Consider the following 17,356-nt stretch of genomic DNA (forward strand, 5'->3'; position numbering starts at 1 on the left):
CATCCCACCCCCCCGCGATGCTCCGGGAGCGCCTCCAGCCCTGAATTCCCGCAGCACCTTCCCTGGTGCAAAGCCATTCATCAAGGCACACAAACAGCTCGGCTGCTAAAGGCCACGCCGTGACAAAATGCCAATAGCTGTATTTACATTCAATATGTCCCGCTAATCTCGCCTTCAGGAAGCGTCTGCTGAGCCTGCCTGCTCCTTGCTGGGCATCACCTCTTTAATCAGTCTCTTGTTACTGATCACTGATTGATTTCAGTTCCAGTAGCCAATAGGTTTTCCTTTTAATTTTCAGCATCATGTTTAATTAAAGCAGGGTGGGTCCGACCCCATCAAATCATATCAAAGTCTGTCTAAGCCCCAGGTGAGTGAAAACACCAGCATAAATTATTGATCAATCTTTGTTCAGATTAATCTATCACTGCCTCTCCTGGGCAGGGTGAGGACGGAGCCTGTGAGGCGTTTTCTCGTGGCAGCTCAGGACACCGCGGTGGCCCAGCCAGAGATATCAAAACTTACTCCTCAGAAGCATCACATCTCCTCACCCTTTCCTCACAAAAAATCGCAGCCCAGGGACACAGCAGGTGCTGGGAGATGCTGCTAAACTTCCAGAGCTCGTTATCCACTGGGAGGAGGATGCAAACCACAGCGAGAAGCCAAGATTAAAGAAATCCCTATTTCTGCACAAATGCCAGTCTAAAAGCCCTGGAAAGACAAATGGTTTTGCCCAGTTTTGGAGGCCCTGGAGCTGCAGGGTCAGTGGGAGCGATGCTCAGGACAGGAAAACCTTTCTCCCCTGCCCTGCTGCAGAATTCCAGGTGACCCATGTAGCTGGAGGCAGCTGTGTGCCAAAGTGCAGAGGAGATGAGGAGCACAGGAGGTGGGTGTGATGGGCAGAAAACCCAGCAGACAAAACCCAGCAGACACGGTGGATGTGGTGATACCCCTAAACCTGAGCATTTCCCCCTCTGAGCTGCCCCAGCCCTGAGCCACGAGCGGCTTCTGCTCCTCTGGGGCTGAGCCTGAGCTCAGAAATGATCCAGAAATGCTAAAAACCAACAGAGCTTGGAGCACCTGAGAGGTCCTGTGGGGTTCAGGTGGAGCCGGCTGCTCCAGCACTGCAGCAGCCCCAGCCCGGAGAGCAAACACGCCTTTGGATAATGAATAAAGATGCAGCCGAGGCATTCCTGCCGCTCCCCAGGCTCTCCTGCCTGAATACTAATTGCTGGTCTGAGCTGAGACTGCTCAAGAGCATGTTCGGGCCAGGGGCTGGAAGAGACTGCAGTGCTTTTGCATCATTCCGGGGGAAAAACAGGTGGTTTTGCTGGATTCAGAAAACTTCTGTTCTCGGAGTAAACTTTGGATGCTGCCAAAGCCCGGGAGGGGTGAAGGGCTGCACAGAAATAGCTGGAGAGTGGGGAAGGATTGCCAAGAGCATCAGCTCAGCTCGTGAGTCAGCAGCATTAGCTCTCACCTCAACAAGCAATCTGCAAATTGTGCAAATCTGCTTTTCACAGTTCACCTAACCTGCGAAATGGCCTCAGATTTACAGCCCCGGTGTTCACGCTTAAAAACAACTGAGTTAATGAGGAACCCGGAGAGAGTGGGGGAATCACACAAAGACAGAGTTTGGGTTTCACCTGGAGCCCTGGCTGGTGCCATCCCCCACCAGGGATTCTGCCACAGGATGCTGGGCTGGGTGTGCAATCCCATCCCCACAAACACTCCTGCATCCCTTTTGCTTCCCTCTTTTTCCACCTGCTTGCTGCAGCCCCCACCTGAGGCTGGGCAGGGGGGTTGTTTGATAAGGCAAAGATTTCCAATCCTTTTGGATTAAAACCCTCCCACCATGAGGCTCAGAGTGGACAAGGAGATCAGTCTGTGCAAGGAGGGGACAAAAGGGGCCGTGTTTGCCCTCCCTTTGTAAGGTGGTGAGATCAATACCACCTTTCCACTGGGATAAAAGGCCAGCTCGGCTGTGGGGAAACTGCTGGGGAAGGAGGAGGCAGGAGCAGAATGAAGGAGCCACCCCAGGGTTTACCTTTAAAGTATTTTTAGCACCGAGCTCAGAAGAAAAAGCTGCAATGGAATAGTTCAGAGCAGGATGAGTAGAGGACAAGGAGGAGTTACCTTTGTGCACAGGTGCTGGAGCAGAGCTGGGGATGGAGAGGGAGCAGAGAGAGGGGGGAAGGTTGTGGCAATTCCATCCACTCCTGCACTGAGCTTCTGGAACGTGTGTGACAGGAGGGTGCTGGCTTTGAAGCCTCTCTCGGGGCCTCACCCCTTGGATTTCAGATCTCTGAGAGAAAATCCATCAGTTCTTCATGCAGGGCTGTGTGTGAGGAGGTACCTGCTAGTCCCATGGGTGTGAAATCCTGGTGTTCAGAAACCCTTGGGTGATGCTCTGGATCATTTCTAACATTTTGTGGAGCTGTGCCACTGTTTGATTCCTTCAACCCCATCCTGGCCCCGAGGCTGAGCCACCCTGAGCAAAACTTTGCCCACACTTTGCTGTCAACCTGTGCACTGGGGGCTTTTTGATGGGAGCAGTCCCTCACCTTTTCCCACAGAAACTGGGACTGCCAATCCTACTCCAACCCTAATTGCAGCTGGTGTTTGCTCTCTTTCCAGATAATGTCATCTTAATGTTCTCCAACGGGCTGCTATTAATCTTGTGCTGCAGACTGATGGGTCATTATGGATGGGGGAGGTGGGGGATCTGCAGCACAGATTGCTCAAGCCCATTACAGAGAAGTGCTGTGATTTATGCCCATATTACACCCCACACTTGGATATTTCTACAGGCAAACCCAAGCACGTGCCCCCCACACAACGAGCTGTGTGACACAGAGTGGAGGCATGTCAGGGGAAATCTGTAACCAGATTCTGGTGGGAGAAACAGCTTCCTACCAACAGTGGCTGGAGAAGAGGACAGCCCAAAGCTCCTCCAGCCTGCACTGGGGGCCTGGCACCTCCTGGTCCGTGGCACAGTGCAAATTGTGGAGGGTTTCCCCATGGATCACCCCCCACCCCTCTTCTTGAGGCCTTGGTGCCTGGAGAGGCTACCTAGAACAGAGGCTAGACAGAGTTAAAAGATAAAGGCAGATATTTATTGAAAAGCTTTCAAAGGGTGCACCTTGGGCAGTGCAGGAATCTCACAGAGACTACACCCAAGAAGGACTGTCACGGGTTTTTTTGGACAGATGTTTGTTTGGTCTATTTGCATATAAGGCATTAATTGTCCAATTACAGTTTCAGGTCATGGAGTCCCATTCCCCCAGTTTGCCCCCCCCAGTTCACTGTTGTTTACATTTCTCAGGGCCTGGGACAGTGAGGTGTCCTTGGGTTTCAGGCCTAGAGAGGAATTGTTTATTCAGATTGAAATGAGACAACAGTGAGTGACAGGCTGTGGAGTTTTAGAGTTACACACTAAAGCAGTACCGAGCTGAAAACCAGAAAAGCTAAAACTCCAGGCATCAGTCTGGATCCCTTCTCTCCCCCCACTCAGAAACATCAGGCTTCACTTCCCCTTTCCACACAATGATTGGGACGAGCAGCAAGCAGCACCTCCCTCCTCAGCCAGCACCCCAACCCCATGGACACCCCTGGAGCACACCCGTGTCCCTGTGCCACCCTCCAGGTCCCCTCTGTCTTCACAATGCCCCAAACTCAGTCAGAGGCTGCAGGGACACCCTTGGAGGGGTCATTAAATCAGCACTGCAACCCAGGATCTTCGCCCAGATCCATCCCTGACCTGCTGCTCCAGGGGTCAGACCCAGCCCATGACCTTCCTGAATAAAACTATTCAGGCTGACACAGCTCCTCCACTTGTTCTACAGCATCACCCCATGAAGGTGAGCAGCTTGTGCATCCCCCATTGCATTGCTGCACCCCCTTGCATTGCTGCACTCCCATAAGCATTGTTGCATCCCCATTGTATTGCTGCATCCCCTGTAGCATTGCTGCATCCCGTTGCATTGCTGCATCCCCGTTGCATTGCTGCACCCTGGGACCTGTCCAAGCTCCATGGAGCTCAGTGGAAAACTCCCATTGCCATCAATCAATCCATGGTTAAACAGAGGCCGTAAAGCCTCTGATACCTGAGGGATGAAAGATATAAATGTAACTCCTTTTCAGAATCTACACTTTAAAGAAATGCAGTTTTCCGTGATCAGTAAAAAGCCAGCTCTGTTTGTTGTGGTGAAACTCAGGAGGTTTTTCTCCTGATTTCAGGAGACACGGAGCACAGGGGGAGAGCTGCTGAAATCTGAGTACAAACCTGGAGGACAGCGAGGAGCACGTGTGCCAGCAGCACCTCAGAGCTCAGGATGAAGGATGCTTCAAGCCAGGAGGCTCTGCAGCCCCAATGGCCTTTGAGTGCAATAAAGAAAAGACAAGAAACTCTTTTTTTTTTGCAGCTTCCTTGAAATAACAGGGGAAGAGGACAAAATGCCAGGTATACCAAATTATTTCTTTGAAATAGGAGCATTAAAAGGACTGGTTTTATCTAAAGGTGATAAAACAACAGAACTCAAATGGCATCCAAGGAGACCAAAAGCACATTACTGATGCTAGGAGCCTTAGAGGAGAAAAGTTCTGGTTGGCAGCACCAATTTAAAGTGCAGCTTAAAAAACAGGGACTTCAAGGTGGGTTTTTAGTTTGTGTTCTGTTTCATTTTTTAAAAATTTAATTACTTTGCCTTTTGAATGCTCTTCAAAAGCCTTGCTTTTTCTATCTAGCAATTCTCACACCGTGCTTGTGCAGGGCCCTGGTGGCACCAGACTTGGGAAAAAGAAAGTAAATCCACTTTTAATCTCAAGGGCTGAAGGTGTTAGGTTTTGTTTATATCACCACTATTTAATGTTGAATATTTTCAGCCCTTCTGATAACCGGGGTGAGGATGTATCGATTTCTCCACCTTGTGCTATAAGGTGGCTTGTATTAAAAAAGAGAAAACTCAGCTCTTTTCTAGTTCAGAGCCTGCCCATGTTTGACTGTTTTTTAAGCAGTGGTGAACCACCCTTTCTCCCCCAAGAAAATCCTTAAAAATATTCACAGATGAAAACTAAATACCAGCCTTTCTGCTGGGTGAATTAACAGTCCATTAACAACAAAACAATCAAAAGGATTTTCAACAGAAGCAAATAAAGCAGTTTAACTGATTTAAAAGGAAACGGAGGTGTCAAATGTGGGATGATACCCAAAGATTAGAGCTGGATTTGGGAGGAAATGCACAGTTTTGAAGCTTCTTGAACAAGCTGGGGAATTTCTGCATTGCACAGGGCAGCAGCCCCTGCACACCTGCAAAAACTCTCCAGGGACCAGCGGTGATTTTGGAGTGCTCACCTGTATTTTCCCAGCACCATCAACACGGTTGAGCTTGGCAGGACTTCCTGATCCCCCACCACGGCTGGAAGGATGGAAGAATGTCCTGTCACAGCAATTTAAATGTTTCCCAGCCTGGCCTTTCCACTCTCCTACCTCAGCAATTTTCAGTTTTAATTTCACAGATCTTTGTAATTACAGCGAGGGGCTCAGTGAAAACAAAAAGCAAACCAGGAGAGCTTGGCAGCTTTGCTTCTTGGCGTGTTTTGTTGAATACTCTGGGATTAATTTCCTCATGTTTTGCTGTAGGAGAAAAGTACTTAATACAATGAATCTAATTTGGCTATAACCTTCCAGGGCCTCAGGTGGCACCTGAGCTGCAGCCAGGAGCACATCCTGCAGCAGCATCAGTTGCTTCATCCACAGATGCAGGGGAAGAAAAACACCCAAAAGCTCAAGGAAACACATGAGCCCTGAGCAGAGCAGACCTTGATGTGAAGGAGCAGCATGGTTTCTCTCCCTCCCCTTAGCTGGGAGCACATTTCTGTCAGAAAATCGAGGTTGGGGAAGCTCAGGAAGAAGGGTTTTGGAAGCGCGCGCGAGCATTTCATCAGAGTCACCTCCTGGCTCTGGAGGAATTCATCACGAGAGCAGGATTTATAGGAGAGCTGGGTAAAACCTCAGAGAAAGAAAACAAAATCCAATTAAGCCTCCTGTTAAGGTCGTGGTTTAGCAATTTTTGCTCTAATTCAGCATCCTGGGACATCACCCGGCTCTGGCTCGCCCTGCCTGGGGCAGGATGCTCTGTCCTCCTCTGGGACCACCTTTATTCCCTCCCAGCCAAAGCCTCCCCGAGCTCCCATTCTCCTCTGACATTTCCCTTCCCCTCAGGTCCCCCAGCAGGTTCCAGCCTCGCCAGCTCCAGGCTGGCAGAGTTTTTCATCCAGCAGAAAATGAGCAGTGCCCACGGGTCACCTCTGCCTATGGATTGCTCCGAGCCAAGGGGAACCCACAGCCCATTGTCACCCCCGAGCCCTGGCTGGTGGCACTTAAAAAAAACTCTCCTGCTTTCTTTTTCAGCATTTTAAAGAGGGATTGTCAACAGCAAGGAAGGAAAAAGGGCTAAAAATACCATAATAAACCCAAAACGCAAGGAGGAATTGCAGAAGGGCACAGGCTGCTGCTCCCCTCCATCAGCTTTATTTTTATACCAAGGCTGAAATTTCCTGCTCATAATTCTTTACCTGCAGATGCCGAATGAGCAGCTTGTTGTGAAACTCAGTAGCTGAGACGTTGGTAGCACGGGTTAATTGTAATTGGGTACATAAATCCCAGCCTGCATTACTGTCCCTTAGAATCACGCTCTCGACGCAAATATTTGTTCTCATGAATTCGAGATGATCTCACCATTAATATTTTTCACATATTTGTTGTTTTCTGGCAATACTCCTGAGCTGATTTGCAGGACTGTTGGAGATGTTGAAGACCAGAGTGGGGCACCTTTAAACCCAAAATGCTCCTGAATAGTCTCAGTTCCTGAATAACAAAACTTCTCTGTCCTTCACAGCAACGTTTTAATCAGCACAACCCTGTCTATTACGAGGACTCCCATTTCAAATTAGCCTCCTTATTAACATAAAAAAGTAAATAAAATGAGAAATGATCAGCTGTCCCTAGGTTCTCCCAACTCAGAAGACAATAAAAGCCCATTTACATTCCTATGCCATACTTCATTTTTTAATCCCCCTTTCATTTTTATGACACAAACCCAGTGATCAGGTATTAATGCTGCTGTTGAACTTTACAGAGGATAAAATGCCAGCTGAGAAAAAAATCTTGGTTGCTGCAGGGACACACCCCTGCCCTTCCAAAGGGTCACTGCTCTCCTTGTGTTAACAAGGAGCACGTCTGGAGATGTCTCTTGTTTTGATCTTTTGCTTTTAAAAGGGAAGAAGAAAGACAACCTAACAAATTCCAACAAGTTCATGACACATACACGTCTTTATAGGAACTAATTATCTGATATTTCAGTCACTGTTCCTCAAAGCAAGAGAGCAGACACAAACCCCAGCGACTCAGAGCTTTGTTTTGGGGCTGCTGCTCACAACACAACCAATTCCCTCCTTACCCCGCTGCTTCCAGCCAGGGAACAACCACGGGAAAACCAGCTGATGTCTGAAGTGAAGAAACCCAGCTGCAGCCCCCCCTTCCCGTGGTTACCTGCAGCAAATCTCCTCTCCTGAAGGACGCCAGGTGAGTTTGGAACAGAAGCTCTGACTTGCAGTGGGGCATGGGGGACCTTGGCTCGGGCTGTGGCACTCAGCCCCCATGGGACAGCTCCTGCTCAGTGCTGGGGGAGGAGGAGCAGGACGTGGCCTGAAGGACCAAACTCTCTGATGAAACCTGGGTTCAGTCAGCTGGAGGCTGATCTGCCCCCCTCTTGCATGGATGGGGACGAAATCCATGCAGGGATCAGTGCTGGGGTCACACCAGTGGAAGGGAGGGTGGCAGGAGGAACTTTTGAGGTTTCCCTGCAATTTTGGGTGACAGCTGGAATGGGACCCTGAGCCTCCTGCCTCACCTCCTCCCTGCCAGCATCTGCCAGCTCCAGGGGCTCGGCTCTGGGTGTCCTGGCACACAGCAAAGAGGGATGGATTCCCAGGTAGATGCTGCTGGAGAGTCCAGCCAGGGGTGGGAAGGGCCCTGCAGTGCAAACCCTCCATGACAGGGGACTTTTGGAAAGTTTTGCCACATCTCTGGAATTCGCAGCTCTGGAGACACCAGAACAAGCTGTGGATACAACACCCAGGATGGGGATCCTGCCACACACCAGAGCCCCCTTTCCTGCTTAGCCAAGACAGGACTGCAGCACCACAGCACAACACGGAGCCCAGAGGCTGCCACTGAGAGACAAATATCCTCATATTTAAGCTGCATTTCTACCTTGAAAAGCAATTTGCAAACCCACGGAGCGATTCTGACAACCTCACTGAAACCACTTCAGAGTTTGCAAGAAAGATGCTTTTACCCACCTGCCAGCCCTGGGATTCATCATCATCACAGCCCCAAAGTGCTCTACAAGGCAACCCAGCTCTCACATTTGCAGAATTCCAGCAGCTCTCAGAGCGTGCAGCAGCAGTGGGGTGGGTGAAACCCCCTTCAGGGGGTTTAGTCAAGGATGTCATTTGGGGTTGAAGAACCTGCAGGAGCCCTGTCAGGTACCCAGAGCTGTTGGTGTGGCCAGGGCTGCTGCACTGCTGTGATGGGATTCCACTCACTCTTAACATTTAAAGCTGTTGGCAGAGGCCAAAGAGAGAAGGGAAACCTTTCCCACGTGTTCTTCAAGCCCTTCTCCAAAAGGTTCAGCTTTGAAATGGGACCACACCAACAGCACTCACTCTCTTACTGCATTCCTGGGTTAATACTTCCCTGTGGACTCCTCTGGCTGGTGCACAGCACCAATTAACCCAGGGCCTAATGCAAGAAATGTATTTGTTTCTGAGCAGATGTTAAAAACTTTGGGAAAAGGCAACAAATATACAAGAAAGGAAAGCGAACGAAAAGGCTTTGGTTGGAAAATTAAAGTTGTTTGCCATGGCTTGATGGCTTAATCAGTCGATCAATATTGTTCACAGGGCAGGCAGGGAGGGAGCCATGAGCTGTGATGAAAAATGCATGAGGGGACAAGGGAGACCTGGGAGTAGAAAATTAAAAAGTCAGCCTGTTACATTTGTCCAATATTGGCAGAGAAATTAAAGCAGTTTGGGGAGGGGTGTGGGGAGGGAAAGGGGAGCGGCTGCGAATCTGCTGCGGGTTCCCTTCACCAGAGAAACGTGGACATTAATTTAGTTGCTTTCTTAGCAAAAAGATGGATTTTGTAACCTTTAGCACTCGCCAGCACCACCAGCACAGCAGCAGGGGTTTGCACAGGGAAAAAAGAAGGGATTTCTTGCCAGAGGAGCAGGCTGGGCTCAGGGGGGTGACACCAAGTGACAGCACCCAGGGGAGGGCTGCGCCTGTCCTGCAGCAGGAGGGAGCCGGGTGGATCCTGCACAGAAACACAGAAACAACCACACTGGCATGATCCAGCTCTGTCACAGCCAGGCACCACAGCAGCCCTTGCTTCTGCGTGTGCATCACTTTCCTTCTCTTTCTCTGGCCAATTTGGCCACTCCTGATTCTGCTGGCCTTGCAGAAATGAGGATAAGGACAAGTGCAGGCCTGGAAGATGCTCTGGAAGAAGTGAGAGCCAACCACTCCTTATAGATCACGCTCCTTGGTGCTTGCCTTAGAGATTGGGACTGCTTTAATAACTGCAACAAACTCCAGTGGTAAAGAGCAAAGTCACTCATTCTTCAATTCAACTGCTTTTGGTCACCCATCCTTTCTAAGGGTGACAAAAATAATTATAATGCCCAGTATCCAAAGCTGAGAAAAAACACAGAAATGTAACTGTGAGAATGGCTGTGTCCTTAGGAGTGACCTCCCAGTCTCCATCGCTTTCCTTGGGAATGCACATCCCAGGGACAGCCAGGCACTGCCACCAGGCTCCAGGACAAGGAGCAGGGACAGGCACAGCCTGAATCCCAACTCCTCAGGTGAGTTTCTGCCCCAAAATGAAGACATTCCAACCTGCTGCCCTTCAAGGCTTGCAGGGACAGAACTCCCTGCTCCTCCCAGGCCCTGGCAGATCCCGATCCCTCTGCTGCAGTTCAGGGGGATGGGACGTGACAAAAAGATTTGTGTTGCACTTCAGTAAGATTCAGTAAATTATTTTTGTACTGAGGTACCTATGGTGAATTGTGTGACTCTCCCATCAGACTCCCCAGTTACAGGTTTAAAATTTCAGGCTCAATTAACAGACTTGGACAACGCTGTTTTCTGCAACTAATTATCTCCAAATGCCAAGACAAGATTTCACACACGGTACTTTTGTGAACTTCAGGATTTGCTTTCTACACCATTATTTAAGCATAAACAGAAGGGAGCAGCCAGCAGTGCCTAAAGCAGGTTGGATATAATATTATGACCTTTATAGTAAAAAAAAAAAAAAAGAAAAAAAGCTTATGCTATCAGAAAACCAGGCCTTCTAATTAGCACAGGAACAGGATGGAGAGGGGGGCTGATTATTTCCAAGGCTCGGGCTCATCCAAGATGCAAACGTTGTTCTGTCTTGGCTGATCTTTGGACTGAGAAGGCTGCTTGGGTCAAGTAACAGCACAGAAAGTTTTCATTAGGTAATTCAACTGCAGCTGGGTTTGAAATGGCCATTATCCTACTGCTATGGTAATTCTGTTTGGTGACTGGGAATGTTATTATTAATAATAATATGGAAAAAAAATTAGATCTCATTATTATCATTCTCAAACACACACTCTCATCCTTCACACAAATATTGTGCCTCCACAGTCATAAACATGCATTTTCTTTCAGTCTCCTTCATACCAGCCAGTCCTGCAACAGAAGTTTGTCCAAAGGCAGAAGGAACCTCAAAAATGACTCTGCAGCACTGTCAATTTATTTGACATTTAATGAGTCACAAGGATCCTCCAGAGCTCCCCTTCCCAGCTCCTAACTTGGCTGAATCCTGAAGCCTTTGTGGTTTGTAGAAGCAAAAAGGGGGAACAAGAGTGGAATTAATCAAATTGGCTGTCAGGGGGTGACACGGGAGATGTGGAGTCAGCAAAACAGCAGAGGAGACACTTCACCCACCTCAGCCCTGGGCTGGGACAGGACCAGGGACCTCTCCCCATGTCTGGGGGAAAGAAAACCAGCCAAGGCTCATAGGATGGAACTCTCCCATCCCTTCCAAGCTCAGGGATTGCTGGGAGGGATCCTGCTCTTCTCCAGTGTGTTCCATGTACATTTTAAATCATTTAGGAAACACGCTGGGTATCTGTGCTGCAGAAACTCTGCTTTAGGGCTGAATTATTTCAGTTGTAGAACACGACTGTCAGTGCTCATCACACGTTTCCTAACCACTTAATACATGCAGATTTTGTTAACATTTCTCATTACAATTTCAGTAAAGGGAAACATCTGTTTCCCCCCCCCTTAGAAAGTTACACTGCATCTTCCAAGCTGCCACATGCCTTTGAAATTCCGTGTTTAATCATCGCCATAATCTCCTCTCCCACAAAAACATCCCAGCACTGAGATAAGCAGCCTTGCAACAATTCCCCTCCCCAACATTTCAGCATGTTTAAAAGTTTCCAGTTCTCCTAAAGAAAAGAGCAGCACTGAAAAATCCACACCAAACCCAAAGGTTTTGCTGACCAAATAACAGAACAAACAGCACAAATTTTGAGAATACAAAATTTATTTCAAGCTTACAAAAATCCTCAGCATTGCAAATTCTGTCACAAAACGCAAACTGTACAATGGATATTTTCATTAAATTTTGGAGTAATGATAATTACAGTCAGATCTTGCCAGGCAGATCATTTCAGATTCTCCTCCAATATCCATCAGTCTCACACGTGCCTCGCAGATGTGAGAGTCCAATGGTTCAGTGCAACCTCACTGCTTAGGGAGGTTCAGTGCTGTCCCCAAACCCCCAGGGCTGACTCCTCTGGGCTCCTACTGCCTGCAGGTGTCGTGGAAAGCCTCGAGGGTTCGGAAGTCCCTCCACGTGGGTGGCAGGCCATCCTGCAGGAACTTCCCACAGCGCTGGCACGGAGCCTGGAACAGCTTTATGTAACTCCTCAACCAGGTCTAAAAGGAAAAGGGAGAGAAATTAAAGACAACTAGATATGGATGCTGCCCTTTGTCATTACTCTTGTCAAACAGGAGCAGCAAGGACAGAGGATGTGCTTTGGCCAGGCCCCAGTGAGGTGCAGGGTGATTTTATAAACACAAGCACGCTGAAGATTACAAGGTCACTGTAGAGCTGAATTCCCACTTTATTAATCATCTCTTGCTTTTTTAGTCACTTAAGCAAATTTGTTAATAGAAATTCCTGCCCTGTGAGCAGGAGGCATTTGCAGCTCCAGAATTGTGAGGGGAGGCAAGTGCTGCAATGCTTTATATTTTTACTGGGATATAATTGTTCCTCCTGGTGGTGCCTTCTCCAGCTGAGTATTGGTTTGTCTCTTGCCATGACCATCTATCACCCCTGCTGCACTCCCACTGCAGGCTGGGCTCTCCAGAGCTGAAGACAGAAGGACTCCCACATCCAGCTAATGAACTTCCTCTCTAATGCGATTTTAGGATCAATACTCACTGGTCATAAAAATACTGAGCCATTTTAAACCTGATTACACTGATGACTGCACATATATATATATAAATAAAAGGCCAGTAGTGCTGAACAACACAGGGTAAGTTCATATGTTCCTTCACAAAGTTCCTGCCTCTGAACTGGGTTGTTCCCATTGTTACAAGCAGCAATGAGCATTGCATAACCCAATTCCCCACTCAAGGAGATGCACAACTAAAAAAGCCCTAGACCAGCAGATTTATACTGTGAAGGATGCCACATGAATCTTGTCATTTAAAGTCCTATTGAATTACATCGATAAGAGAAAATTGTTCTCTAAAGAAGAGGTCAGCTGAGTTTATTGAAACAAATCCTTCCATCTTCATCAGAGTCTTCTCTATAGCAACCAAACCTTGGGCCGTCAATAACTCTCCTCCAGAAGAGCTAGATCTTGTCTGGGTTGAGCAGTAAATATGGGGACAAGGGCAACATGACTCTACAAGTAAATTGCTGTTATTTACTTCAGCTTGGATGGGCTTTGCTTGCACTATCGAGAAATTGAATTTTCTGAGCCATAATACAAAAATAGGTAAATGAAGTTAAATTGTGCACTTGAGACGTGTGTTGACAGAAAAGAAAGGAATGGGTTCTTCATTCCCATCAGAAAATTAGGGCTCCAGAAGATCCTGTCATGTGGATTGCACAAGTGACAGCTGAAAGGCCCAACATATTGACACTTGTGCTGGTTTTGCTTTGTTGGAAGCTTTGGTGTTTTCTCTGATCAATACAGCAAGGCCTTGTCCCACACAAAGCACTTGTTCTACTCAACATTCATTTTCAGGACCATGTTGAACATGGATCTGACCAGTAATGGTTGCTTTCACCTTTCAAAACCTATTATTTTAAGATACACTTTGCAAATCTTTCATCTTAGTGGCCTTTTTATTAAATAACCAATCCAGCACAGCAGGAAGGAGAGCCTGACTGCTCTGAAATTACACGCTGGAAATTAAGGATGTAAAAGAACTGGTGCTAAACACTCCTAAAGACAGTGAATGGCAAAATGAGATTTATGTTTCCCAAAGTCTCAGCTGCATTGCCCCAGGTAAAGGGGCAACATGAAGGAAATGGAGTAAAAAGCCTGAATTGTAAAGAAAATCTCTCTCCAAATCCTTCTTTGACTGTAGCAGAGAGAACAGCAAGAGCCTCCACTGCCAAAATTCATCTTGGTAGAAGGAATTCTGAACTTTAATTCCTTTATTCACCCCCTGATTAACACGGCTGCTTCTTATGCAAGTTTATTTCACAAATAGGATTCTAAATACAAAAAGAATTACAGAGGATAAACATAAATCTGTGTATCGAGGTAGAATTGTACTGGATTAATTTTATTCAGTAAGAGAAGATCTGAATACTCCAGTATTTCCTTGCTTCCCCAAACACCTGCTGCTGAGCTGGGTGAGTACACACAGTTCCACAGGAACCAAGTTTGGATACAGCAAAATGGAACCTTCTGTAAATAATGCCCATCACCTCCCATACTGGGCAAACTGCCTCAGCTGGATTGCTAATACTGAGAATTTCAATTTCCTCTTAGCAGGGACTTCCAGTGGAGCGGATTTTGTACATCCTGAACTTTCAGACTAGGAACTGTCAAAGGGCTGGGCCAGAGGACACAGTTTGGCTGAGGGGGTTTTTCCTCCTGTTCTGACAGAGCACTCAGACCTTTGCAGACAGGAACCATCAGGCCAATACTGAGACCTGGACAGAAGAGTCATTCCCAGCTCAGTTTTCCAACACCAATTCTCCCAGGGAAATGGGGATGTGCTCTTCATCCCTGTCCAGGTAGGAGACACAAAGAATCAACCTCCAGTTAGATAGAGCTGGGGAAATTCCAACTGCCTGATGTCAATCACTGCAAACACACTCAAATTGGGCTGGAAAAAGATGTTTTCCAACACACTTACCATGAAAGACCTGACCACCACATCTGGCATCTGGGGCAGCTGGTAGTGCAGCAGGGCAGTGGTTGCATGATCTGTCACCTGCATCAGGGAAAGGAGAAAGAAAATACCTTTATTCACTCCCCATTTCACACAAAGCAGTGCTAGCTTGGAGGAAAACTGAATTCCACGGGGAGGAAGCAAACCAGGGAGTACAAGGATTACTCAGTTTCATTTCCCCTGACATCAGGAATCAATTAATATGTTTATGGTTTATAAATACTTGCATTACGAAAAGATTTCTGATAAAAAGCTTTTTAATTTCCCAGACAGAGCCATAACAAGATCATACATCTGGGAATTGCACACGGACACAATACATATAAAATGTATATTTATATTAACAAGAATAATTAAAGAAAAATCAGGAAAACTAACCAATGCTGACAGATTTTTTTTTTAAATAACTACCATTTAAAAATTATTCTGGAAGAGGCACTTTCTGACAGTTATGATACAATTTTCTAGCAGTATTCAGCCTGTTATCTATTATCAGCACAGTAAACAGCTTACTGCTTCTTAGAAATTCCAGGCTGAATGCAAGAAATTATTGGAAAAACTCTTTAGGCTGGACAATAAAGAATTCAAAACAACAACACAACCACAAGAGCTCTTTCACACATTTCAACTCATGAATCTCAATGGTCCTCATCAGTAATGTCAAAGCTTCCAACAAAATCCATTACTTTGTAGAGAGTGATTAAATTGTATTTTCTAGTTCTGGCACAGGGAGTGGAGCTCTTCTCAGGGCTAGTCTACAGACTACAGCAAACTTTGAGTAAGAGAAGGTGAGAACTGAAATTCCCACTGCTATTCCCAGCTAACTCCAGTTGTTCCCCATTTGCAGTTAAATCCAGCTCAGCAATGGGAGCTGGAGCACTCCAAGTTTCACTGGAGACAAGAGAGGCTCGTGCTCGAAGCTATTCAGGGAGGTGGCTTTGCCAAAGATATATTCCTGAATAAATCCATGTATAGCCAGGCTCTCATTCACACCATACAAACTTCCTCCACGATTCTCCATCACATCAGTGTGTCTGCAGCCAGTTCTGAGTTTTCCTGCTATTTCAGACACAGGATGTGCTCCCCATCATTCTCACACACCCAGCTCTGTCAGCCTGAGCAGGGACTCACATGTGATTCTGACATTTGCAAGGGAAAACTTTCAGGACTTTGCACATTCTGGTGAGTTTGCAAAAATATTCACAAAACGGACCTCGGCCCGTTTTAGCCATTTTTCTGCTACCATGTAAAAATAAAGATGAGAAATAAAGTGATGAACTCTGCATTAATAGCACAGCATAACTCAAACCAGCCATTTCTTTTAAACACATCTCATGCAGTGCTCAGAAGCCAACCCGAGCCCCACCAGCTATCTGAATTTTTTTTTGAGATGGTGCTTTTATAGGATAGTAGCAGACATGTCAAAGAATAGGAAGTTCTGAAGATATTTATGAGCAGCCGTTCTCCTTCTGCTGCATTTCTACTTCTAACAAACTGTGGTTTGTTTTTTTTGGTTTTTTTTTTTTTTGTTTTGTTTTGTTTTTGTTTTTTCCTCCTCAATAACAAAGTTGTTTTCTCTTGGCACCGAAAGAAGTTGCTTAAAAAATACTGCTATTAACAAATTTAAATTGACTGGCCACTTTGGCGAAGTTGCCCATATGCTGTTGCTATTGTAATGTAAAGATAATGAGATTCCTTGGGGAGATGAAAGCCATCCCAGCATTGCTGCAACACTAATAATGCCTTCTGCACGAAAAGAAGGCAGATTTCTACCCTAAGCAAGAGCTGATAGCTAAAAAAGATCAAAGTGGGTGTCAAATTTGAGGAAGAAAAGTAAAGGAATGACTCCCCCTCCCCTTCCCAACCCAGCAAAGATCCCGATGTCAATCAGAAAAGAGCTGGGCCATGGATAAACTGCCCAGGGCATGGGAGTGAGGGAGAATTTAACCCCCTCAAGATAACAGAGATGATGAGAGAAAACACAAACTAATCAAGATTAAAAAAGAGGAAAAAGGAAAAAAAGAGGAGGGGGGAAAGAAAAAAAAAAATCCCAAAAGATCAATACCCAGCTTTCCTAATGGCAATACAATTTCACACAAAAGCAGAGCAAAACAAACTGTGGATGTGCCAGCTCACTTAAGGGACACACTTTTATTCCAGCCAAGCTGGAATCAGAAACTAATTTATTCTGGGTGCAGGATGATATTTTGTACATCTCAGGGTTTTATTTTATTAACTCCACTTTTATCGTTGTGCCTTACCTACTGCTATCTGAGTTATCAGTCACTTTCTAATTTCTCTTTTTTTTAATAGGGAAACATATTCAGGGGAGCACACATCGATTGGGATAGCTCTGCTCTGGACCTTGAAATGGATTTTCAAGATATCTTGCAGAAGAGCTCAATATTTCACAATTCATCTATTGAAAAGCACTTGTGTTTCTTGTCTAAAAAAAAGGAAAAACAAGGCAATATCCTGCAGCAAAATTCTGCTATATAAAATAGCCATTGTTTAACTAAGCACTTGGAGACTGAGGAAAAGAGACTTCAGTGTCACGGAAAAAACAAATTTGGCAAAAAGTCTCAATTGTTTAAAGGAAGAGTTGTAATGCATTGGGACAGTACTGAGTTTTCCAAAGGTGACACATCCAAAAACGGCTTTATTGGGTTTTGATGACACTGGTTTGTCATACAGTATTCCCAAAGCTGGAAAATCCATTAAAAAAAAAAAAATATATATATATATACAATTTAGAGGGGAAGAAGGCTGAGCAAGTGCTTCCTGGAACTGGGATAAGCAGCACAAAAGCAAAGACCTAAGGCACAG

At 46.2% G+C, this 17,356-nt stretch overlaps 1 protein-coding gene across 1 annotated transcript in view; it reads right to left on the minus strand.

The window, feature by feature from the left end:
* Positions 1 to 11,630: 11,630 nt before the first annotated feature.
* The window catches only part of MED27 (mediator complex subunit 27), an 84,285-nt gene continuing 78,559 nt past the window's right edge, over positions 11,631 to 17,356 (minus strand). The window contains exons 7-8 of the mRNA XM_021543531.2: positions 14,495 to 14,572; positions 11,631 to 12,043 (exon numbers count right to left, since the gene is read on the minus strand). Coding sequence (XP_021399206.1) covers positions 11,909 to 12,043; positions 14,495 to 14,572 — 213 coding nt within the window. The 3' untranslated portion in view covers positions 11,631 to 11,908. The remainder of the gene's footprint in view (positions 12,044 to 14,494; positions 14,573 to 17,356) is intronic.

This window comes from Lonchura striata, chromosome 22, assembly GCF_046129695.1.
Source record: "Lonchura striata isolate bLonStr1 chromosome 22, bLonStr1.mat, whole genome shotgun sequence".
Classification (NCBI taxonomy): domain Eukaryota; kingdom Metazoa; phylum Chordata; class Aves; order Passeriformes; family Estrildidae; genus Lonchura; species Lonchura striata.